The 24,420-nt window shown below is 43.9% G+C and overlaps 1 protein-coding gene across 6 annotated transcripts in view; it reads left to right on the top strand.

Moving 5' to 3' along the window:
- Trio (trio Rho guanine nucleotide exchange factor) overlaps positions 1-24,420 on the top strand; it is a 344,029-nt gene that overhangs the window by 310,987 nt on the left and 8,622 nt on the right. For 5 of the 6 annotated variants that reach the window (XM_020179766.2, XM_074077719.1, XM_074077720.1 and 2 more), the window contains 15 exons: positions 474-540; positions 2,026-2,129; positions 4,730-4,799; positions 6,809-6,898; positions 7,500-7,592; positions 8,221-8,271; positions 8,519-8,596; positions 9,445-9,636; positions 11,599-11,776; positions 13,855-14,660; positions 18,541-18,788; positions 20,722-20,860; positions 21,540-21,567; positions 21,890-22,052; positions 22,330-22,451. In XM_020179766.2, coding sequence (XP_020035355.2) covers positions 474-540; positions 2,026-2,129; positions 4,730-4,799; positions 6,809-6,898; positions 7,500-7,592; positions 8,221-8,271; positions 8,519-8,596; positions 9,445-9,636; positions 11,599-11,776; positions 13,855-14,660; positions 18,541-18,788; positions 20,722-20,860; positions 21,540-21,567; positions 21,890-22,052; positions 22,330-22,451 — 2,429 coding nt within the window. Of the gene's footprint in view, positions 1-473; positions 541-2,025; positions 2,130-4,729; positions 4,800-6,808; positions 6,899-7,499; positions 7,593-8,220; positions 8,272-8,518; positions 8,597-9,444; positions 9,637-11,598; positions 11,777-13,854; positions 14,661-18,540; positions 18,789-20,721; positions 20,861-21,539; positions 21,568-21,889; positions 22,053-22,329; positions 22,452-24,420 lie in introns of those variants that run through there. The other variant, XM_074077721.1, reaches the window with a different exon arrangement.

The raw sequence follows: 24,420 nt of genomic DNA, 5'->3' as shown, positions 1-24,420 counted from the left end.
TACTGAGGAGTACAAGGTGCCAGGTTGATGCTGGTAGGTTGAATGAGCAAATGAATGACCTTTTTCAGTCAGTTGAGATTTTTACAGGACTGACCAAGTGACTATCTTCTGTTATCCTGAGTGCCCTTAGTTTCTAAACCTAGCAAACTAGACACTTCCCAAGTGATGTGTTCAGACCCTGGGCTTTAAATATCTCAGTTAAAATCATTTTTAAAAACCTGCTCCTAATGTCCTACCATAAAGGACATTAGTTATTTCTGAGCTTCTCATTCTTTCATGCCATCAGAATCAGTAGGACAAATTCTGTGTTTCTCAATGTCTTCTGACCTCTAGAGCTCCAGTTGTGTAAATTTGATATGTTACTATGGAGTTCTAAAAGAAATCTTTTCTGACAAAAGCAAAGGTGCAAAAGAGTTAATTTAGAAAGCAAAGAGTCTGGTCTGTAAACACTGTTTTTCTTTCTTTCTTTCTAGCTATGTCTTACAAGAATTGGTAGAGACAGAGCGTGACTATGTACGAGACCTTGGATATGTGGTTGAGGTGTGTATTTCATAAGTTTAATAACATTTTATCAACCCAGTAGTTATCCAGAGAGGTGTCATTTTAGACAGTTTAACAGTGATACCTTCTCAAGAGCTTTAAAAATACTTCTTATAAATAAAAAGAGCCAACAAAGTCTAAAAGATAAAATTTAGCCATTTATCTTAGCAACCTGTATTTAGTCATAAAGACTTCTTTTTTGCATAGTAATCCTGGTGTGATTTCTTTTTACAATTAAGTTTTTTTAAATTATTATATGCAATAATTACTATTTGGGAATTTTGCTTTTAATTATTTTAGAAGAATGGATGTCACCAACAGAAATGACAACATTACTGGTTGAAAAGTCATTGTGGCACATCCTGAATCCACATGTGGTCAATGCTTGGTCTATGGCTAAACCAGGTCATTTATTTATAGTTTTGCACAGAATGACTGTGTCACCATTTTCATTGACCAGAAGTTGCTGAGCACTGTGTCGCCATAGCAAAACCACTGCCTTTTGTACTAGTAAGTTAAGGGCATGATCATATCAATAAACCTTCTTCATCAAAAAGCTACTTATAAAAATACAAGATTGAATTTATCCTTTCAGCTTTGCAAATATGTATAGAATAATATTTTGGGGGTATATATTCTGTTAAAAGTAACATTAATTAAAACCTGTTGGGCTGGGATTTAGCTGAGAAGTAGAGTACTCTCCTAGCATGCACAAGTGCTGGGGTTCTATCCCTAGCACTGCAAACAAGAAAAAGGAAAAATAGTAACAGCCATTACTACCGCTAATAATGTAGAATAAAAGGTTTATTGATTTTCCTGCAGCCACTGATAGCAGTAGGATAAGTAACTAGAATACTGAAGAAGTTCTGGTATAGACTGACTCCCATTGCAGAATGTAAGTTTTGTTTTTTGTTTTGAGGCAGGGTCTGCTATGTAGCCCAAGCTGGCCTCAAACTCACAGTCCTCCTTTCCTGGCCTCCAAAGTACCATGTGCCACCATGCCTAGCTGACTGGAAAATTTTAATCACAGTTTACATACATGTTTAATCAACCACAGTTAAAAATCAGTTTATAAAAGGAATACTGAGAAATTATTACTTAAAAAATTATGCAGTAATCCAAAAAGAAATGAAAAATTTTCACTTTTATGAGAGAAATGCTGAAAACAGGAAATAGGTTTCTGACCAAGCATTCAATATTTACTAGCTAAGATTATTTATTTTATAAAACTGTTTACATTTATTTCAGTTCCTTATAAGAATTTTGATTTGTGAATGTTAATGAGAGAAAAATCATAGCAATGAATATGACAGTATGTTTGTAGTACACTTTTAATTCAAGGTTTTTTGCTTGTTTTTAAATTAAGAATTGATTATAAAACAGTATGTGTGTCTATTTTGTCTTCTGTGACTATTAAGCAATATTCCACTACTTGATTCAAACATAATTCCATGAAAAAGGCTGTTTTTAAATGTCCCATTGTAGGGCTACATGGCACTAATGAAAGAAGACGGCGTTCCTGATGACATGAAGGGGAAAGACAAGATTGTGTTTGGCAACATCCATCAGATTTATGACTGGCACAGAGAGTACGTAGATACTTATCATGCTTGATGGTGTGCACACCTCTGCATTTGCTAACTGATCTGGCCAGCCAGTGGGCTACCTGAGAAGTTGACATGGAAGGTTCAAGGCCAGCCCAGACAAAAAGTTAGACCCCATCTCAACCAGGATACTTTTCTTCCCAATCTATATGAGAGGCTAAGATCAGGAGGATTGTAGTTCCAAGCCAGCCCAGGCAAAAAAAAAAATGTGCAAGACCCATCTCAACAGAAAAAGCTGGGTGGTGTGGTGCACATCTGTCATCCCAGGAACAGCAGGAAGTGTAAAATAGGAGGATCTCAGTCCAGGCCTGCAGGTGTGGCTCAGGTGCCTGCCTAGCAAGCACAAAACCCTGAGCTCAAAGCCCTGTACCACCAAAAAAAAAAATGCAGATTTTTGGAATCATTTTGGTTTATTACCTGTGTATCCTTATGGAGGGTATTGGTGCAAAGGACATATTGCTGTTCTGAGGAGTTTCAGGGCATGGGGAAGTCTTATCTTTTTCACATGGGTCTGTGCCATGATGCCATGTCACCAGGCAGAGATGACTGCCTGAGGCCATAACCAAGTCCTGATCTTGAGCCATTTGTTTCCCCTCTCTGTGCCTCCATTCTTCATCTATACCCCTCATGGGTATTTTATGAAGATGAACTGATTATTTGTGAAGCACTTAGAATAACATCTGCATAGAGTAAACCTCAGTAAGTGTTTCTAATTAAATTTCAGCCACCTTTTGAGTATCAGTTACTATTAAAGGGTTTTTAATACATTCATTTGTCCAATTCAGTATTAATGGAAAAAAGTAGACGTGGTCGCCCAAAAGAATCAAACTTAGTCCCAGTACATTGCCCACACAGATCCTAACCAGGAGGAGAGCCACGTGGGGACCAGCACTACAGCAGCTTGCCTTGGTCTGCCAGAGCTTGACACTACACACCTGTCCTTTTGGGTCACCTCCCTAGTAATTTTTAAAAACCTTAATCATCTAGGAATGCTTAATCTTGTCCTAATTCTACAGTGAGTTGTTCTAGCTGCAGGTTTCCATGCCCCGTGATTTAGGCCTCCTGCTCTCATGTCTCTGAACCTGACTGCTTTCTCTGCCAGAACATGCTATAATCACCTGCAAAGCCTTGCCCTTCCTTTTAAGGCCAAATGCCTCTTTTCAAGTAGGCCTGGATGTTCCAGTCAGATGACCATACAGGTGTAAGGAGGTGTAGCCATGGTGTGCATCAAATACTATTCTGTTATTTCTGCTCTTGTCTCTCCTAATAGAATGTAAAATCTTAAACCCTGGTATGGGGTTTTTATTTTCATATCCCCAATAATGTCTAATTAATTCACTTGAACACATACATAAATGATTGGTCACCTTTAAAAACAACATTCCAATATATAGCTGTGTAGACTGTAGACTTATCAGAAAACAGTGAAGCCAATTTAAAAAGGGATATATGAAGGAAGGTATAGTGGCTCATGCCTATAATCCTAGCTACTGGGGAAGTAGAGTTGGGGAAGAACCCGGTTTAAGGCCGACCCAGGCAAAAAGTTGATGAGACCCCCCATCTCAACCAATAAAAGCTAGGTGTGGTGATGCATGCCTGTCATCTCAGCTACACAGGAAGCCTAAATAGGTGGATTGTGGCCCAGGGCAGCTTGAGCATAAATTTGAGACACTATTCAAAAATTATGTAAAGGGATGAGGATTAGGGGCAGGACTCAAGTGATAAGGACACCTGCGTAGCAAGCATAAGGTCCTGGGTTCAGTATTTGGTACTATTATGTAGTCGTCTTGCACAGCTGGTCTTGAAGACTGTGACAGGGAAGGGGAAGAAACACAATGTTCCTGGGATGACCAGAGAGACAAACTGCATCCAGAGATTCTGCCTGCCACTGTATGCAGGTTTGGGGAAATACTGAAACCTACAAAATTCAACACATCATCATGGTAGTTTGCAGGTTAATAAAATACCAGATACAGACATATGTAAGTGATAATTAATGTAAGCATAGATTTAAAGATAACTACAGAAAAGAAGACATGAAGAGCAATTAGTTGACTTACAGCTATTTTTTTTACTGTGATCGTATCTGATTTAGATCTTCATGGGAGCTAATTTTTACAGCCTACAAGTTGATTTTGATGATATCTGAGTAAGTTTCAAAATGCAGGCACAGGTAGTAGATTCAGTATTTTATATTTTGTTATCCAATTAGAGTTATCTTTGAAGAATATAAAATTCACTGGTTTGAGGACTAAGTTTTCAAAAGCAAAAACTGACCCATTGTTTTGGAACATTTATTTTTTACTCAGTATTTAGCCAAAAATATTAGTACTTACATCCTTGAAAAAAAATTGAGACAAGATTGTCATAGGAAGGGAAGCTTGCCAGTCAAGGAAGGCTCTCATTCTGCCTCAGCTTTTAAAATGTCTCTTTTTTGTTTTATATCTTAACAAAATGTTCGCAATGTTGTTTTATATTTGTTACGTATATATTTTATTCTTCCATGTCTACATAGACTATTGAGACTATTCCAGGGATTGAAATCACAAATTAGAAATAGTTCTGATATTTTCCTTTCTTTTCAGCTTTTTTTTAGGAGAGTTAGAGAAGTGCCTTGAAGATCCGGAAAAACTAGGATCCCTTTTTGTTAAACACGTGAGCACATTAGCTGTATTTTTATTTTGTTCTGATATTGTCAACTTAGTCAACTCTTTAAAGGAGAGATCACTTGTAGTTTATAAGAGTGCATATATTAATGATAAATATTAACAATTAAGTCAAACTGCACAGTATCTGAGTTAGAATTTTACATTCCTTCTGACTTATCTCCTATGAATTATCTGCATTCCCTGTCCTGCCCACGGCTGGCTCTTTGTCTTACAACAGTACAGGTTGGTCAGAGGGAACCAGAGCGAGGCCTGAAGCAGGAAACTTTGGGCTTATCTGCGGGCAGACAAGTATTTGGTGAAGAAGTACCTGTACCTGAATAGGCCTAATGTAGTAACCAAACATACGTGTAAATCTAAAATAAGTAAATTAGTGTTAAAGCTTTTTTAAGGAAAAATCACTGTATGTTCAAAACAGCAACAAGAATTTTGCAAATCTCTTTAATGTCTAGCTTAGTAGAAGACAGTAAAAAGACTGGATGTAGCTCAATTGGTAGAGCATTTGCCTAGCAAGTGTGGGCCCTGAGTTCAATGCCCTAATTCCCAGAACTGTTTTTAAAAAAAAGACTGCTGGTTGTTTCTATATTCAACCTAATGTGATTTTTTTTTTCCCTTTAAAGTATATGGAAAAAAATCCATCCTCACACAGATGTTAATTGGATGAGTATCTTGATAAGCTTTTCAAGTAATTGTAGGTAGTTTTCTTAGATACTACACTAAAACTTGATAAGTGATAACTTTTTAAAGGTTGGTTGCAACATAGAACCTGAAAACCTTCTCCACTGCCGTTACATTAAAAGTGCTGGACTGCCTCGCACTCAGGCTCTTTCTCCTGATCTCATGCATCATGCACTTGTGATATGCACCAGCACAGGCAAATCTTTCAGGTGTTGATACATTTCATTGCACAGCATCCCCAAATCATAGTTTTAACATCACTGCCCAACTCTTCAGAAAAGTCTTTAAGTATTGTCAAGTCACAGTGACAGACACATGTTTTCCAAAATTCCCATTTTTGTTTGCAAGCTGGAATTTTCTCTGACCTCATACACTACCAGTTGTGTGCCTTGAAATGACAGGGTTATTTCACCCTTGTTCAAGAAAATGTCTACCACAACTAATGTATGCTAACAAAAATGCTTTAAGAAAAGAGAAAATGTCTACCAGATACCCAAGTGTAAATAGTTATAGTTTATGTCCATCATTCTTTCAAGTAAAATTGGTGGTCCATAAATAAGCAGTTGGCTCAATCACATAGGTGCTTTTCCTTGAGGCAGTGATTGAGTAAGCAGAGCAATTAGCACAGACCTGTCTTGACACATACAGAATGCATGCTGTGATAAGTCTTAATAAAATGAGTAACTTTATCACTTCACTAGTGGGGTCTGACCTGAAGCTGGCAGTGCTCTCTGTAGATTTGGAGCAGTGAGGAACGCTTGCCACAGTGCCAAGCAACTGCACCCACTATGAGTCTTGCATATCAGTGCAGGTGTCAAAATCATGGCAGAGGCAAATGAAATGTCAGTGTAATTTTGAAAATGGTTTTGACCTAATGGAACTACTAAAAGGCCCAAGGGACTCTCAGGGTCTGCACACCACACTTTGAGGATCACTGGAATAAGGGATGGTTCATTGTCCACTTTCCTCTCTCTGTAGATTTAAGATTAAAGAACTACTGAGAAGCCAGGCTTACCAGGACTGTTGGTAGGGGTTGGAAGAATGGAAATGACTTTGTCTAATATTGCTGCCAGTGGTGTGGCTGATACTATAAAGTGAAGGATGTGGTCTTTATAGTAATAGTGTAAGGAAGCAATAACAAAGGCCGTTTTCAAGCCACAGAGCGTAAGGCTAACCTGTGTCATGAATCTGGAATGTGCTCCTGAGAGCCTCAACAGTACTCTATGGATGTACTGAAGTGTGTGTGTGGTGCAATCTTGTTTTCAGACTAAACTTCCATTGTAATTGTTTTAACCATCTGTTTGCCTTTTCCATTACTAGGAGAGGAGGCTGCATATGTATATAGTTTATTGTCAGAATAAACCAAAGTCTGAACACATCGTCTCAGAATACATTGATACGTTTTTTGAGGTAAGAATCCCTTTCTGAATCTCTTAATACATTTTCATTTCTAAAAATTAAACTATTATGGTTTCCCAGGAGACCAAGTACTCCTCAGAAAATTGGCCTGAGTGGTAAGAATCCCGAAGCAATATTCCTTTCCTGTAAATTATAGAAATAAATGAATTCAGTTTGTGATCTTTCCCCTGGCATTAAGAAGGCTGGAATCGTTAAAAATAAGAGCTTGTATGGGTATAAACCTAAGGCCCATTATAAGTTCATAATAATTCATGATTTAAACCTTTTCCTAAAAGTTTTAAATTGATAGTATGTTTGTATGAACGTAAGAACACAATTGAAGGAATCCCAGCACTCAGGAAGCAGGAGCTATATATAGTGAGGCCTTGTCTGGGGTGGGGAGGGGGTCGGGGGGAGAAAGCACAGCTCAGGAAGATTAAAGTGTAAAACTTGGAAACCCTGAGAAATAGTAAAGCTCTATTTGGATTTACCGTTTTTCTTGTTTTTATCAGCGGGATTATAGTTCACCTTTCTGACAATTATAAGGAATAAAAAATTGCCTTTTTAATGAAAACACTTTTTTCTTTTTTTTTTTTTTTCTTAAAAACCCCAGGACCTAAAGCAGCGTCTTGGCCACAGGCTGCAGCTCACAGATTTATTGATCAAACCGGTGCAGAGAATCATGAAATACCAACTGCTGCTGAAGGTAAGGGAGGGCAGGGGCTCGGGTGAGAAGTCAGTTTGGTGAAAGAACACCTCCATGGGGGTGGGGTTGGTTTCTAGTCAGGGAAATGGTGTCTGTAAGCAATACAATGCCTTCTCATTGCTCCGATTTTAAATATCTCAAAGTAAATTTTTAAAATTCTTTTAAGACATCATACATATCTTACACTGTTGTGTCCATTTTTCATGTGCCTCAAGTTCTGCATCAAAATGCCAGTAAAAGTGAACCTGTTTCCCTGCCATCAACCTTGGAATGCTAATGATTTTTCTTGAGTTCTGTCAACTTTAAATATTTTCTAATCTTGAATAAAATTAAATTTTTAATCCCTCCATTTCCCTCTCTGTAGGCTTAGCAGTAGCCTTGAATTTATTTAAATTAATAAGGACAACTAAAAGCAGTGCCACATGAAACTTAGAACCTGGACGTGAAGAGGGCAAGGCCTTATCTTGGAATGAAGCAGAACCTTAGATTTGGTCTGTCTGCCCTCAGGACACCTTGTGGTTTTGTTCCTGAGAGAATGAAATGAGAAAATGGAACTAAATCTCTGAACCCAGTGCCCAGTCTTACATGAGCAATCCATATTTACTTGTCCTCTTCATTTCCCTTGCAGGACTTCCTCAAGTACTCCAAAAAAGCTAGCCTGGATACAGCAGAGTTAGAGGTACTTTATATGCTGGCTGAGCCCCCGCAACCTCCACCCACACCTCCAGCTCTTCTCCTAATCCTGGAGTGTCTCTTCGCACAGGAGTCTGGCTTTGGGAGGGGGTCTCTCCAGTGCAGCTCGATGCTCCTTCTGCATGCTGCAGGGTGGAAGGGAGGGGATTTGAGCTTCAGGGCACAGTGGAGCATCAGCACTCAGATCTCCCCTGAGAAGCTAAACCTGGGCTCTGCTTTGTCCTCACCTGCAGAGAGCTGTGGAGGTCATGTGCGTAGTTCCGAAGCGGTGCAACGACATGATGAGCGTCGGGCGGCTGCAAGGATTTGACGTAATGCAGCTCTTGTTCTTTGAGGGGCTCCTCTGCCTTGCATATCCCTTTTCTTTGTTCTGCATTGTTTCTCTGCAAATGCAGGGAACTGATCCTTTTTATTTGGTTTTCTGTCTTCTCTCACTTCAACCTGATTGACATTTTCTTTCACCTCTCTTTGGTGCATTTGGTTTGCTTTTTTGGGGCCCTTCCTCTGCTCAAAGCCCAGCTACCATGTTTGTAAGAGCTGGTTTCCTCTCCTGGCATCTAAAGCCATGGGAGCTAGGGATGAAGTAGGACCCAAGTAACCCCTCCCTTTCTGTCATCCCTGAGAACTTGACTTCAGGGACACAGTGTTTCTCTTAACAGACTTTTCTGTGAGTTGTTACCTATTATGTATTCCTAAAGATGAATTCAGACCAGAATCCTTTTTTTCTTACTTACTATTGTGTAAAGAGATAGAGTGTTACTTTCCTTGTCAGCTGTTTTGATAGAGCATTGGCGTTAAGTTCTGATGTGATGGTTCTTAGACTGAGGCTGGCACGGTCACCTGGAGGGCTTCTGGTGACACAGATCCCAGTTGTGCCTAATCTGTTCTGCTCATGCTGCTTCTGGGCCAGGACCACGCCTAGAGAATCACTGTTCTTAGCTCTGATTTAACTGAGGCCCATAACTACACAGAGATTGACAAGACTTTTTATTTAGAGAATTGTTCTGTTTGGGACTAAGAATTCCTTTCAGTAAAAGAAAAAGAAAAGTACATTATTTTGTGGGAGGAAATCTTAAAAAACATATATATATCAGATAACTTAGAATGCAATGTTTTTTGTTTTTTTCTCCTTTCCTTTGCTCCTCTTTTCTTGTTCTAGGGTAAAATTGTTGCCCAGGGTAAACTGCTCTTGCAGGACACATTCTTGGTCACAGATCAAGATGCAGGGCTTCTGCCTCGCTGTAAAGAGAGGCGGGTTTTCCTCTTTGAACAGATCATCATATTCAGCGAACCACTTGATAAAAAAAAGGGCTTCTCCACACCAGGGTTCCTGTTCAAGAACAGCATCAAGGTAACATGCACTGTAGGAGCATCTATGTATGCCACCACATAGATCCATCATAGATGATCCATTTTCTTTTTATGGTGACATATTCTGATGCTTGCTTTATTAATATTTATTAAACCTTCTAATACACTTGAGAACCTTTAAGTTTGTCCCCTCCATCTTTCAGCTGTCTGTATTCTGGAGCTGCTAGTATTTTGCACACACCTCTGGAGTATCACTTTGTGAACTAGAAAATGGTTAGCACTATGTCTCACTCTTTTCCTCCATTCAACAGTAGGTACTGAGCACTTAGCCAGGCATGGGACTGTTAGAGTGAATCAGACAGATACCCTCTCTGCCCTGGTGTAGCTTATCCTCTGATGGGAAAGAAAAAACTGACAGACCAAAGACAATAATTGCAATTGACCCTACCCGTAAAGGAGATAAACCAAGAATGTGACAGAGAATAAAAAAGAAAGCTTGAGGCCCCAGCAGATGATCCCTGGGAGAAGCCTGTTTTACCCCAAGTTCATGCCACCTCTGCAGCTATGCAGGCCTGAGGGCAGAAGGGAAGTGTGCCTCCCTTAGTGAGGGCTTCTTGCTTTAAGCCCATAGAGGCCCCATTGGAACATAAAGGAGTCTTCAGATCCTCTGAACCTGCAGGTCTCAGCACACTGATGGGACATTGTACTTCCTGTCTTCTGTCTGGCTTGCTGCTACAGCTTCTGTTGGCTGCATCCAGTACCCTCCATGTGGCTGAACCCAGGGTAGGTCTGTCAGTGGACACTGCCTTTGGGCTAGAGGGTCTTCTGCCCACCAGTGCCTACAGAGGCTTCAGGGTCAGGAGCTAAGGTCAGGGGCTGTGGTATCTCACACCACCCCAGAGTTCCTAGTCCTCACATCACAAGCTCCTCCTCCAAGGCCATGGAGAGCATAGCTCCCGACCAGACACACACACAGGACCACATTACCCCGTCACCTGAACTTCCCACCCGTACTTTTCACAAGTGTGAACCAAAGATCACCCAACACCTTAGAAATTCTCATAATACGTTCTTTTTATGTATTCTGCTTCTTTAAAAGTGTTTTCTATATTTTAATTATGACATCACATATACTTTACACGTTTTATCGATATTTGAAAATTTTTAATGGTGTCATTTTATTCCTGGGGAAGTGAATAAGGGATACACACTGGGTCATTGTAAAGAGTGTGGAAACAGATAATCCCAGGCCCACATTTCTAGTCAGTTATTCAAGCCATTGGTCAAACCATGAACTTCTAATAATCCCTGTGTGTTAAGTTAAAAGGTACTGGAAAGCTGCATGGCACAGGGAAATGCCCTTAATCTGAAGTGCCAGGGACCAAAGGGGTTTCAAGTTTCAGGAAATCTTTTCAATTTTAGAATACCTTGAAGATGGGACCCAGCTCTAAACATGAAGTTCATTTGTGTTTCACCCACCTTTATACCATAGCCTGAAGTAATTTTATACAGTATTTTTACTACACCTTTGCCTTGACTGAAACCCATTAAGTGAGGCCAGGTGTAAAATTTGCCACTTAAGTTTTGGATTTTGAAACACTGTGGATTTCAGATAAATATGTAGCTCAGTGGTCTGAAGTAAGTTTACATTGTTGTATAGCCATTAACCTACAGGACTCTTCATCTTACAAAACTGGAGCTCTCTACCCACTAAACACTGAATTCCCATTCTTTCCTCTCTACAACTCCTGCAATCCCCATGAATTTGACTGCTCTAGGGACCTCACATAACATACAATATTCTTCTCTATGGGCAGCTTACTGCATTAGCATGTTTCTAATGTCCATCCATGTTGCAGTGTATGTCAGAACTTCTCTCAGTAAGGCTGAATAATACTCCATTTTAACCACATACAATATTTTGCTTATCTTTTCATCATTTGGTGGATATTTGGGTTGCTTCCATCTCTTACTATTGTGAATATGCTTTAATTTGTTATAGGTGAGTTGCCTTTGCCTAGAGGAAAATGTGGAAAATGATCCCTGTAAATTTGCTCTGACATCAAGGACAGGTGACGTGGTGGAGACCTTCATTTTGCATTCATCCAGTCCAAGTGTCCGGCAAACGTGGATCCATGAAATCAACCAGATTCTAGAAAACCAGCGCAATTTTTTAAACGGTAATGTGTATTAAATTCCTAGATATGTCTTCTTTCTCTAATCTGTACGTTACTGTTTCTCATTTGTTTCCCATTACATATTAATAATAATGTCAGAACTTAGCAGTTATCATCCATCAGGCTCTGCTCTAACCTGTTTGGCAAGTACTAGTACTGTGTGCGTTTTATGGATGAGGAAGCTGAGGCACAGAGTAGACTGACAGTTTGTCCAACGTTCCACAGGTGGTTATTGACAGAGTCAGAATTTGGAGCAGCCATTTTGCTCTCCATATGTGCCCCTTTCTGTCACAGGCAGAATATATATTAGAGCCCTGCTCCAGGAAGAACAATGTTCAAATAGAACATAAGGCAGATGGAACTGGCCAAAACATATTGAGACATTGGCAAGTACATTGTACACCCAAACTTCCCTTCTCTGTTAAAAAACAAGACATGCCTAGTTATAGTGGCACACACCTGTAATCTTAGCATTGGGAGACTGAGGCAGAAAGATTGTAAGTCATGTCCAGTCTGGGCTACATAGGGAGACCATGGCTCAAAAAACAAACAAAATATAAGACATGATTTTATCTTCCTGGTTTCCATGACTCACGTGATTACAGAGCAGCTGCAAAGTACCACATTATACCTTAGCACATGTGGCAATCTCCTGGTGACTGCTGGCTTTCATGTGGTGATCAGTGAACAACTTGGAGGATCCAGTCAAAATCTATGTGCTCATTGGATCCGTATTTTCTTTTTTTTGTATTTTTATTATTGTATTATTGTTGCACTGAGGGTACACTGTGACATTTACAAAAGTTCTTACAGTATATCATAGTTGAATTCACCCCTCCATCATTCTCCTTTAATCCCTTCCTCCCCTGATTCCTGGAATAGTTTCAGCAGGTCTCATTTTTGTACATACGTGAGTACGTAATACTTCCACCACAGGATCTGTGTTTTCTGCATGTCTACATTCTGTGCCTATATTGGTGTGTTCTTTGCCCTGAGAAAGCCCCCTGCACAAGACTTTACAGAGCTAGGAACATAGGCACTCAGGGCAGAACCTAATGTCAAGCGGTAGTCAGCTCACTGGGTGATTGCGCTTGCACATGGGGTCAGAATTGGATTCTGTGGCCACAATTGAATGCAGGGCTCTTCGAATGTGTTGTTCTTAGGTGGTCTGTTAACTACCAGTTTATACCTGGGATTGAGGAATCTCTGAACTTTTATCTCTCAACCATTGTTTTTAAAATAAAATAAATTCCTCAGATTGCAAGCTTGATTGTATTTTGATGCTAAAGTTTACTGATACCCACAGCCTGGTTATAACACCTATTCCAGAGAAGTCAACAGATCATGAATGTCACAGGAGTTCTGGATGTGGTAATCTCATCCTGTAGCAAGGCATGGCCAACACTGTCTGACGCCCAGGCACTGCCTCCCACGTGCCCAGGGTTTCCCAGGAAGGGGACTAGATCTGTCATAGTTCTCAGCTTCCTGACCAGCAAGGGGCCTAGTGGAACTCTGACTTACCTTGTCTGGTTTGTGCCACCTGCAGAACAGGTGGTCTGTACAGTCACCTCCATGTGTGCTAGCATAGGGGTTACTTCACACTCAGCCAGTTTGTTCTTTGCCTAACTATTCCCTGGTTTAGGGAAGACCTTTCCTACCATGCAGAGTCCTGTTGGACATTGTCCTAGCAGCACATTGGGCTGTTGCAGCTGGCCACTTGGCTGCTTGGGGTCATGCAGCTATTGCCATGTAGTGGGGTACAGGGGCTCTGCTTGCCTGCTCATGGGAATTGCAGTCCAAGGGTTCTCATCCCTACTCACTCTGCCTTCCTGTGCTGCCCACTCCCTCACACACCAGGCTTTTCTCTCCCTTTCACTACTGGTGGTGTCAGTCTCTGGCCTCTGGGAAGTGGGTATTCATAGGTCATGATGACCACAGATCACTTTGATGAGCCTGACTTGCTGTGGGATTGCTCAAGCTAACACTTCCTTTTGATTGCCATCTCCTTTTCTTTTGCTCTGCAGTTTGCTTTTTCTTGGTGTCCTGACTGAGTCTCTTGTGCTTGTCTTGCTCTGTTACAGCCTTGACATCACCAATCGAGTACCAGAGGAACCACAGCGGGGGCGGCGGCAGTGGCAGCGGGGGTGGCAGCGGCGGGAGTGGGGGCAGTGGTGGCAGCGGGGCCTCCAGTGGTAGCAGCAGCAGCCATGGTGGTGGCCCCAGCGGCTGCAGCAGCGTTCCCAGCTCGAGCAGGAGCAGGCCCTCCCGGATCCCGCAGCCTGTCAGACACCACCCCCCCATGGTCTCCTCTGCAGCCTCAAGCCAGGCAGAGGCAGACAAGATGTCAGGTATGTCTGCTTCCAGCCCCTCACTGCCTCCCCCCACCAGCAGCCTGGCCCTCGAGGCTGTCCTCGTCCAGCCCAGCCAACTCCCCCCAAGCGGAGATTCTGAAGGTCCTCAGCAAGAAGCAGAACCCATCCCCAAGATGAAGGTGATGGAGAGCCCCAGGAAGGCCACCGGGAGTGCTTCTGGTACAAGCCAAGAAGGAAATGCCAAGGAGGCACGGGGCAACCTGGGCCCACTACCCCTGGGCAAGCCCAGGCCCGGCACCATTTCGCCACTGAACTCTCCTCTCTCTACTGCCTTCCCTTCTCCTTTTGGAAAGGAGCCCTTTCCCCCCAGCAGCCCCCTGCAAAAGGGGGGCTCCTTCTGGAGCTCCATCCCTGCCTCCCCTGCCAGCCGACCTGGCTCCTTTACCTTCCCGGGGGACAGTGACTCCCTCCAGCGGCAGACACACCGCCACACAGCTCCCAGCAAGGACACGGACCGCATGAGCACATGCTCCTCAGCCAGCGAGCAGTCTGTGCAATCCACACAGAGCAACGGGGTAAGAGCGCCTGGGAGCCTGCGCCCATCGCCCCACCGCCTCTGTCCTGCCAGCTCTTCTAAATCTCCTGTGTCACTGCTGCCCTCCTCTGTACTAACTCCAACTCTCCAGCTCTCCACGGCAGAAATGGCCTCCTCTAGCACCCCTGTGCACTGCCCAAGTAAACACGTCTGTGGCCTCTCTGTGTGTGCATGTGTATCTGTGTCCCACGGGCCTGAACAGGCACACACAGCCACCAAGTGAATGCAGACACCGCTAACCCCTCCTAGGACTGTGGACAGCACCTGCTCTCATCTCTACTAACTCGTTCCTTGCTTGTTCCTGTCACTTAATAAGAAAGCAGATCATTAACCTTCTCGATGCAACATCTTTAGGTGTTTTCAATTTTCCAGTCAGCAAAGTATCTTGGAACTTCATTTTTAGCCCCTGCCTTTCTCATGCTTTTTTTTTCCCCCCTTGGAGGAGCCCTTTGTCTTGCTTTCTATATCCTGTTTAAATTGAAATCTGTACATTTTACGCTTTTTGCTCACCACTTAGTTTTTCTTTTATACCTTAAAGTATCTTTGCAGCATTTTTGACTCATCCGATGAAAAAAAATTCTCTCAAGAAAACTTCCAACAGCAACTCAAAGTAAACTAAGCTGGCAGAATGGTGGGGGCAAGGGGGGGGAAGGAATCTGCCCAGGAGGAGTGTTTCCTTCACCCCAAGTTTCGCTGTGGAAAGACACTGCCCCAGGCACCTGGACACAAGGCTCAAGCAGAGGCTGCTGCCTGGCGTAGGCAGGCTGTGGGCACATCTGTTGTCTCTCCAGCAGGGGGCGTCATGGGCAGTGGGAGTGCCTCTGTGGTGGGCATTCCTGCTCATTTGCTGTCACTTACCTTGTGTTCTCAAGCAGAAGGGTGGCTATGCTGGGTTCCCCCCCCCCCCCATTTCGTGGCTTCCTCACTGTCCTCCAACAACTGTTTCCTACCGCAGAGGACCTGGCCCGTAACACTTTCCTGAAGGCATGCGTGAGTGAATAGAACTGTTCTAATGAGTGTATGTTTGATCACTTTATAAATTTTTAAATACATTTCCTTAAAAGGATCTTTGTCTCTTTGTACATATAAAATATCTAGCTGTATGTTTCTCACTTCCCTCTGGGTTTGTATTAATTTCTCATTTGGGTTAACTTCATCTTTCCTCCTATTTTTGATTAGGTATTTGTTGAACTCAGTTTTTATATTTGAGAAATTAAGAAGTGGGCCTTGATACATTTATTTACACTTGCATCATATACTCAAAAATTAGTGGTTGAGCAGGCGTCCTCTGTGATGGGCATCCTCACTGTGGGCACCCCACTCTTCCCCCAAAGCAAGAGAACCTCCACCTAGATTGGGAGTGCTGGATGGGCAGGGAGCATCCAAATGCAGTTTCAGTCAGAGAAGAGGGATCATAGTTTCAGTCATGACAAGCCACCCCACCAGCACTTCATTGTCTCCTCAGGCCACAAAACTTTCCTGTGCACATCTCTTGAGCTCATCCTAACCCAAACATGTTCCCAGTAGGGAAAACAGGCATTTTCAGAGTCTTCTCAGAATGCATAACTATCTCAGTGCAGGAGCCAGTGCTGGCCATCTCTGGACATTCCCAAGTAATCATGGATTAATGGCATAGTCCAGCTCTACTCCCCAATGCTCATTCAAAGAAAAGAAAAGACAGAGTCTGTGGGTACCAACATGGTCCACCATTTTTTAGGTTGGAAAAGTTACCTTTGATTTCTGCCTCCCACTTTTTCTTATGTCGTAGGCAACGAGGAAAGGGAAGTTGCTGTACCATGTTTTAGATAATTTAAAATGTCTCAAAGAAACTCCCTGGAGGCCTGAGAAGACTGCCAGGTGCCCAAAGTAGGGATGTGAAAATGTCATTAGGATTCTCAGCATTCCAGTTAAAAAGAGCCGATGCCACCTCCACCCATTGCAGGTCTTAGCCACTGGCAGGTCAGCAGAGCCTACTTCCCCCTTGACCACTTTTGTGGAGGTATCTGTGGTCACAGCCAGGCAGCCGTTCCTGACGCATGCCATATCTTTCTTCCCACTCTAGATGGGAGCCTTCTGCAGAGCTCTGCTGAGAGCAAGGTGGGGCAGACTGGGCCCTGCCTTCCTCTCACTGGCCAGGTAACCTCTGCACACTTACCACCTCCCAGTCTGAGGGGCTGATAGTCATGCATTGGCAAGGTGGTTGAGAGAGTTGAGGAGGTAGATTTGGAATGCTTGCTTCATAGCCTGGCACATGGATTGTGTTCAGAAAATACTCATAGCTATGATTGTGACAAAATACTCCAATTATGAAATGAACCTTTGTATGATTTACTACCCAAAGCAGCTATGCCACATAAGCTTTTTGTTTATATTTTCTAGCACATTTACCTCTGTAATCTCAAAACTGTGAGGGGTTGCCATATAAATCAAAATATAAAGTACATGCTGAAAGTATAAAATTACGTAAATGAGTGGGCAGAGGCGTTAGTTCAGTCTGCACAGTACCCTTTAAGCTAAAGTCACAGACAAGCAGTGGGCATCCACTCAGGAACAAGCCAACAGCTTGTCCCCATTCTTGTTTAAATGTTCACTACAGGTCATACTTACAGTCCTGGTCACTACAGTTCCCAGGTTTGGCCTCACAGAAGAAGGCAGGAGAGTCTCTTCCTACTTGTCCCCTCAGTCTGCTCAGTGGACCAAGCCCAAGAGGGTGGGTGCAGCAGGGTTTTCTCCTGTCCTGGCATCCATGAGCCTAGCAGAGGCTAGGGCCTAAGGAGACCTGGGTCTCCATAGATATCTTGTAACCACAACCTGGAAGCACTTGAGAGCCAGCTCTCAGAGACCAGGGTCTAGAAGCCATTTCCACATCTTAATGTGACAGAGGGATGGGACAAGATGAAGCTTAGGAGGTGGCTGTGCCCTCAGCTTTCTACTCCTTCCCTGGAGGGTTGGGACAGATACCCACTCTTTTGGTTTGTGGGCCTGGATAGGTGACCTTAAGAAAATGTCTTGGTTTTGCTTTTGCCATCTTGCTTCATTGACTCATCAGTCACTGTGACCAAAGAAGTCATGTGCCTGGGGGCTGCAGGGTAAGACATCATTGCACCCACACAAGGGACTCTTCCAAAAGTTTGAGTTGCTGCACCAGGGGCAACAACACTATGATGCTTTTGCCCTGTGTTCCCATGGCAACAGCACCTTAGGTACACTTGAATCAGGCAAGTGCAATTAGAGAACCACTCACTAAGAGACAAGTAAAGGAGACAGACAACTACCTATAAGAGCAAAACAGTTGATTTACTTTTCAGGTATTTCGCTCTCTTTATGAAGAGGAAAAGAGGTAGAAAAGGTGAGACAGGCCAGCAGCCTGTGGTCCTAGAGCAGGCCTTCCCAGTGGACCTTTCACTTCAACACTGAAGGATGTCTCCATTATCTAATGTGTCAGTGAGGTGCGGGCTACTCTTTGTAGCTTTGAATGTCATACTGAACAGTGACATTACTGTTTGGGTTAGACAGCCCCCAACATGGCCTCAGCGTGAGAACTGAGCAGCTTCTGGCAGGGTGCAAGGAAGATGGGACTGTGATGACATCACACTCCCAGAGGAAAGCATTGTCATTGTGCTGTTTATTTTGAAATTGTTTCTAAATTGCTGTCCAGAGAAATCCTGACTTTCAGTTATTGGAAAGGGAGTAGAGAGCTTGCTGGAAAGCGTGTAGCAGAAACTTTAAAGTGCTTCTCAGCCTGCTGCTGAGCCCTGCTGTGGGTCCTGGTGCCGTGATGCACAATGACCAGTGACGTCTGTTATCAGACCTCCTCTCAGTTCCTGTCTGCCTTGTTTTCTTCGTCTTTCCTTCTCCAGAGTGAAAGTAGCAGCAGTAGCAACATCTCCACCATGCTGGTGACACACGATTACACGGCAGTGAAGGAGGATGAGATAAACGTCTATCAAGGAGAGGTCGTTCAAATTCTGGCCAGCAACCAGCAGAACATGTTTCTGGTGTTCCGAGCCGCCACTGACCAGTGCCCTGCAGCTGAGGGCTGGATTCCAGGCTTTGTCCTGGGCCACACCAGTGCAGTCATCACAGAGAACCCTGACGGGACTCTCAAGTGAGTGCCAGTGATGCAGCCAGCCGAGGGGAAGGGGCCTGTGCAAGGGCCGTAAAGACCCTTGAGAGGAAAGCACAGGGAAGGGAAAACTGTGCCAGCATCTATCTTACATGTTCACCTCTGAGCAAAAGGCATCACCCCAAATGCAGATTTTCCCTAACAGGTTCCTGTCAGAGTCTGCATTTAGAGACACACTGCTTTTTGAGTCACAAAATAGTCCCTGGAGGTGCAGAGTGGGGGCAGAAGCCCTTCTGAGGCCCCCAGCTCATCAAGGGTGTGCTGGGGACACAGAGAAGATGCTCATTTCCAGCCCCATGGAAGGCCTATGCTGTGCCTTCACCATCACCCCCAGTACACTAGAAGGTTAATTCAGTTAAGAAACTTGAAGCTGGGTGTGATAGGACATGCCTATAATCCCAGCACTCGAGGCTGGAGCAGGAAGATCCTAAGTTCAGGGCCAGCCTCAGATACGTAGTGAGACCCTGTCTCAAAAAAAAAAAAATTTGAAAACAGTTTTGCTGCCTTAAACATTATCTTAAAGAAAACAGAATAGGTGCAGGTTTTTAAAACTTTTTCTCCCTTGGCTATCCCTGAAATGCTTACTGTGCTAAAGGCCAGCCAAGTGGGTTCTAGGACTGGGTTATAGACCTTGGTGACTTTTTTTTTTGTCTTGTTTTTTGTTTCTTATTTTTGTCAGTCCTGAATTTGAACTTAAGGCCTCATGCTTGCTAGGCATTTACTTTACCAGTTGAGCCACATCCCCAGCGCTTTTTTGCTTTAGTTATTTTTCAGATAGTCTTGCATTTTTGCCTGGGGTAAACCTTAGACCACAGTCCTCCTGCCTATGCATACCATGTAGCTGAGATTACTGTTATTCACTACCACACCAAGCTTATTTATTGAGATGGGGTCTCATTAACTTTTTGCCAGAACTGGCCTCAAACTTTGATCCTTCCAAGTAGCTGGGATTACAAGTGTGAACCACCTCACATCAGCCTACTTTGTGACTTTTGAGGTCACAAAGATCAGGCACAGGCACCAGTGCAGTCAGGTTCATTACTCTACAGTGAAATTGCACCCGTGTCTCTGAAACAGCCTCTGCATGTGACACAAGCACCTAGCAGGAGGCTGTGTGAACTCAGGCTGCACAGACCATCCCTCCTTCCCCATGACAGTCCCTTTCCCTGCTCTCCTTGATGAGCAGAGAGAACTTAGTGCATTCAAGAATCCTATTTTACAGTGTGTCCATCATAAGAAATTGACTCAAAAAGAAATCTAAGTCCATTTTCATTGTTTGCTCAAAATAGAACAGGACAATAGGGCACATAGGAGTAGAGAGGTAGTCAGTCTTAGTGTGAGGAGTTCTGTCTGCAGTTGCCACACTCAGACCTGCTGATGAAGTCTGAGACTACTGCAGACCTCTCTCTTGCCATGGAGGTGGCATTTGCTGTGCCTTGCTTTGCTTTGCTTTTCCGGTGCTGGGGATTAAACTCAGGGCCTCAAGACATGCTAGGCAAGTGTTCTACCACTGAGCTTCTCCCTAGCTGGGCTTTTTATCCCAGTCCTGCCTTTAGCTGACTGAATGAGGAAATCTGTTTCATTGGTTAAAATGTTTGTCTCAACCAGAAACACCCTCAAAAAAGCATCCAGAATGTTTGATCAAATATGTGGGTGCACTGTGACCCAGTCAAGCTGACATAAAACACTAACCACAGACACCTTTATCTTTTAATTCTTAAAATTTTGTTTAAGAAACTGTTTTTTTTATATACTGCTTCTTAGGTATTACTGTAAAGTTCTGTTCAGTAGGGATTGTTGTTATAAAGGATTTTTGGTGTCTCTATTCAGCATAAATTGAATGTTTAGCCTTTTTCTGCTGTTTTCAGGTAACATTGGAAAGACATAATAAAAGAGTGTGTGCTTTCCTCTCTAGGAAATCAGCATCTTGGCACACAGCACTCCGTTTAAGAAAAAAATCTGAGAAAAAAGATAAAGACGGCAAAAGGGAAGGCAAGTTAGAGAATGGTTATCGGAAATCACGGGAAGGACTCAGCAACAAGGTATCTGTGAAGGTACGTGGGAGAACCCTCCCAAGAGTAAGGGTCAGAGAGGGCAGACATCTGCAAACCTGAAGCCTGGGCTTGCGTGGGACGGCCTCCCTCAGCCACGCCTCCCTCAAGCCTCTCCAGCAACGTCCCTCAGGTCTAGGTCTCATTAGGAGGCTTGCTCAGGACTATGCTGGTGGACATGGGGTGTACATATCATACCAGGAGCCAGGTCCATACCTGTACCCCTCACTAGGTACACACATGGCTTCAGAGTACACAGTTAAGTTCCCAGAGGAAATGCATAGCTTGGATTCTCAGAAACAGAGTACAAAGTTGCTGTGGCCCAGACTTCCTTGTTCCTCCACAGGCCAGAGGGGAAGTGACAAGATGCTGGCTGCACCTTTAACAAAATGTCCTTTGCCTGGAGAAAAAGAAAAGAAAGGACCCTGAGCACCTGGGGCACTGGCCTGTCAGCATCTCTGAATTGAAGTAGCACATCTGTGTTTGTGGGCAGCAAGAGCAAAACTCACCAATTAGATAGGAAGCTTTCAAGTGCATTTAACAGCATTGAAAGGTTCTTTCTTTGGATTGATTCCCAGGCAAGCCAAGTTCTTTCAACAGTAACTATAGCCCTGGAATCAGAGTCACCTGTCTGAAAGTAGCTCACGTTTGTGACTAATGACTATTTGCCTTTCAATTTCAGCTTCTCAACCCCAACTACATTTATGACGGTGAGTTCTGTTATCTTGCTTCTAGTCTTGGTGACACAGGTCTCAGGGGTGAGTTTCAGGACATCAGATGCAGCCTCTGGAATGAGGGTTACTGGGACACTGTGGGCTTGGGCAGCAGCTCAAGTTTTTGTGATTTGTTAGGTTTAGGGGTTTTTGGGGGGTGGGGGAGGAGTGGGGTTTGAACTCAGGCCTCACACTTGCTAGACAGACTGACACTTGAGCCATTCAGCAAGCCCTAGTGATTTGTTAAGTATTCATGGGGAGGCAGATCATAGAAAAGACTGGGTGGTAACTGGTGTTGACCAACTCCCTTCTCTTGCAGTTCCCCCAGAATTTGTCATCCCATTGAGTGAGGTCACATGTGAGACAGGGGAGACCATTGTTCTTCGATGTCGTGTCTGTGGCCGCCCCAAGGCCTCAATCACCTGGAAGGGCCCTGAACACAACACCTTGAACAACAATGGCCACTACAGCATTTCCTACAGGTGAGGGGCCCACTTGAGGGGGTTCTCTGACTGGGATCACTCTCATTCTTCTTACAAATGTCCCGTTCACAATGGCTAATGTAATTCATTTCCTTGGCCACCTTTCACACTCAGACAGTCCTTGAGGGCGTGGTCCATGCCAGGTGTGCAGTATGAGCCACACAAGCTTCTCTTCAGTGCTTGAGCTCCTGACTGGTGTAGGCTGAGGGAGGGAGGTCAGAGCTGATGCCCAGGGTGCCGAGCCTTCTGACACCCAGTGTGTTCTCATGTGCGGCAGTGACTTGGGAGAGGCCACTCTGAAGATCATTGGTGTGACCACGGAAGACGATGGCATCTACACATGCATTGCTGTGAACGACATGGGTTCAGCCTTGTCTTCAGCCAGTCTCAGGGTTCTAGGTAAGCCACCTGGACTGGCAGTCATATCTGCCAGGAGTCTCCTGACATCCAACATCTGGCCCACACTTTTGTGACCTGTACAAGAAGCCACTTGTGGGATCTTCCAAAAGAGGTGCAAGTAGAGGCCACAGTCTCTGGGGTATCACAGGGAAAGTGTCCTCTCAGCATCTTTCAGGCACACATGTTCCCAAGGGCTCCTATTCCTGGAGGGAGGTTGGGGGTGTGCTCTAGGAAGGATTCAGGTCCCACCCTGAGCACCTGACCCTCTGTCCTGAGCTGAAACATGCTACCTCGTGTTCTTATTACTCAGAGCACATTCTTTCATCCAGTCTTCCAGGTGAGTCTAGATCTGGTTTAAGTTGTTTCATGAAGAATGTGAATAAAAGGAAGGAAAGGTGGTCATGTGGTGGATCCTCAGGCCTGACTCAGATCCCAATAGCAGCCCTTCTGGGGAGCGTCCTGCCATCCTTCGATGAGGACCAGGCTCCAGTGGCTCCCGGCTGCTCAAAGCGTTAGCTAGGAAGGCATCCCATGCTCACCCTGGTCTGAAGCCCTGGTACCTCCCCAGTTTGGCAGGATCTGGTGCTCTCTTTCAGCTGAACTATAAGCTCCCTAGGCAGAATCCAGCTTGAGCCAGTTGTTACACTTGACATGGGTAGATACTCAGTAACTGGCAGGTTGTGCAACACCTGGCAGCTAGGAGTTCTCATCCATCCTTTAGCAATTTTCTTGGAACCATATACCTGAGGATACTTTAGTATACTATAGTAGACCCTTTCTAATAAATCACCACTGAAAGGAAAAGACATTGAGTGATGCTGTTCACACCATGGAGACATGAGTGGGAAATAACAGAAAAGGAAGAGCGTAACTATTTCTAACACAAAAGTCCATCTGCACCCTTCAGAGTCTTTAGAAAAATATTACCTTGTCACAGACAACTCCAAGGCAACTTTACTATTTCCAAATTATGTTCTGTGAGAAGCCATTTTATTTGCAGGCATTGCTAATTTGATTATGTGGGGGTTTGGTGTATTTATTACCCAGGTTCTGTTCTGTTTGTATAGATACTGTTCCCTTCCCACACAATGTCCAAAGTGTAGTCTCAAGTTCTTTTTGGCCCTGGGTGGCTCGGGTTACCCTGCCTATACCAACTGCAGGAGGGAATTCTGAGCTGGATGAGGAGTCCTCCACCTCAGGGACGCACACAGGCCTGCTTCAGCACACTACTGAAGGACAGGAGAAAAAGCAGGCCAGGCAGTGTCTCCCCTGGTACAGAAGAGGATGTATGGCTAGGAGGAGTGTTGGGATCTGTTTCTTGAAATGGCTGGGGGTCAGAGTTGACATTTATGTTTGATGTACTTTTGTGTATATATGTAATGTTTGAATAAAAGCAAAGGAAAAATAAGCAAGCCCTTTCAGAGAAAAACAGAAGAAGGAGATTATCTTTCTGTAGGTTGAAGTCCAGTATTTCTTAATGAGATTTGGTAAGTGCTTCAAAATTGCCTAGTATACTGCTATTGCATTTACAAACAAAACTCCAACAGTAATTCTTCTCCCACATAGTAGAAGCTTCTGTTAGGAAAGTATTCGCCCATGTGTGCTGTGTATTAGTGACACAGCCAGAATTCCTAGCCTCGCCTTTGATAAAGCCTTTGAAAGGAGTAAGAGTGGGTGAGCATAAGGAGAGACCAAAGTGCACGTGTCCTTTGGTGTAGTGATTGAAATCAAATCATCACATCCCCTGTGTATCCTTCAGTGAGGATCCGAGGCTCTGTGTGGCGTGTTGTGCTGGTGTCTGAGACCATAGAGCTGGATCGGATGCGGTGGCCACGGGGGCTTCTGCAACACTAGCTCTAGCTAAGGAACTTACAGTACCCCAAAATACGTGCTGCTCTCTTGCTGTGGGGGAGGTGGCTTCACCCCGTAGAATCTTGAAAGACAGATCAGATTGGACATGGTTTAAAGA

This window comes from Castor canadensis, chromosome 6 (assembly GCF_047511655.1).
Source record: "Castor canadensis chromosome 6, mCasCan1.hap1v2, whole genome shotgun sequence".
NCBI classification, from domain to species: domain Eukaryota; kingdom Metazoa; phylum Chordata; class Mammalia; order Rodentia; family Castoridae; genus Castor; species Castor canadensis.
This window is presented reverse-complemented; position numbering and strand designations above follow the sequence as displayed.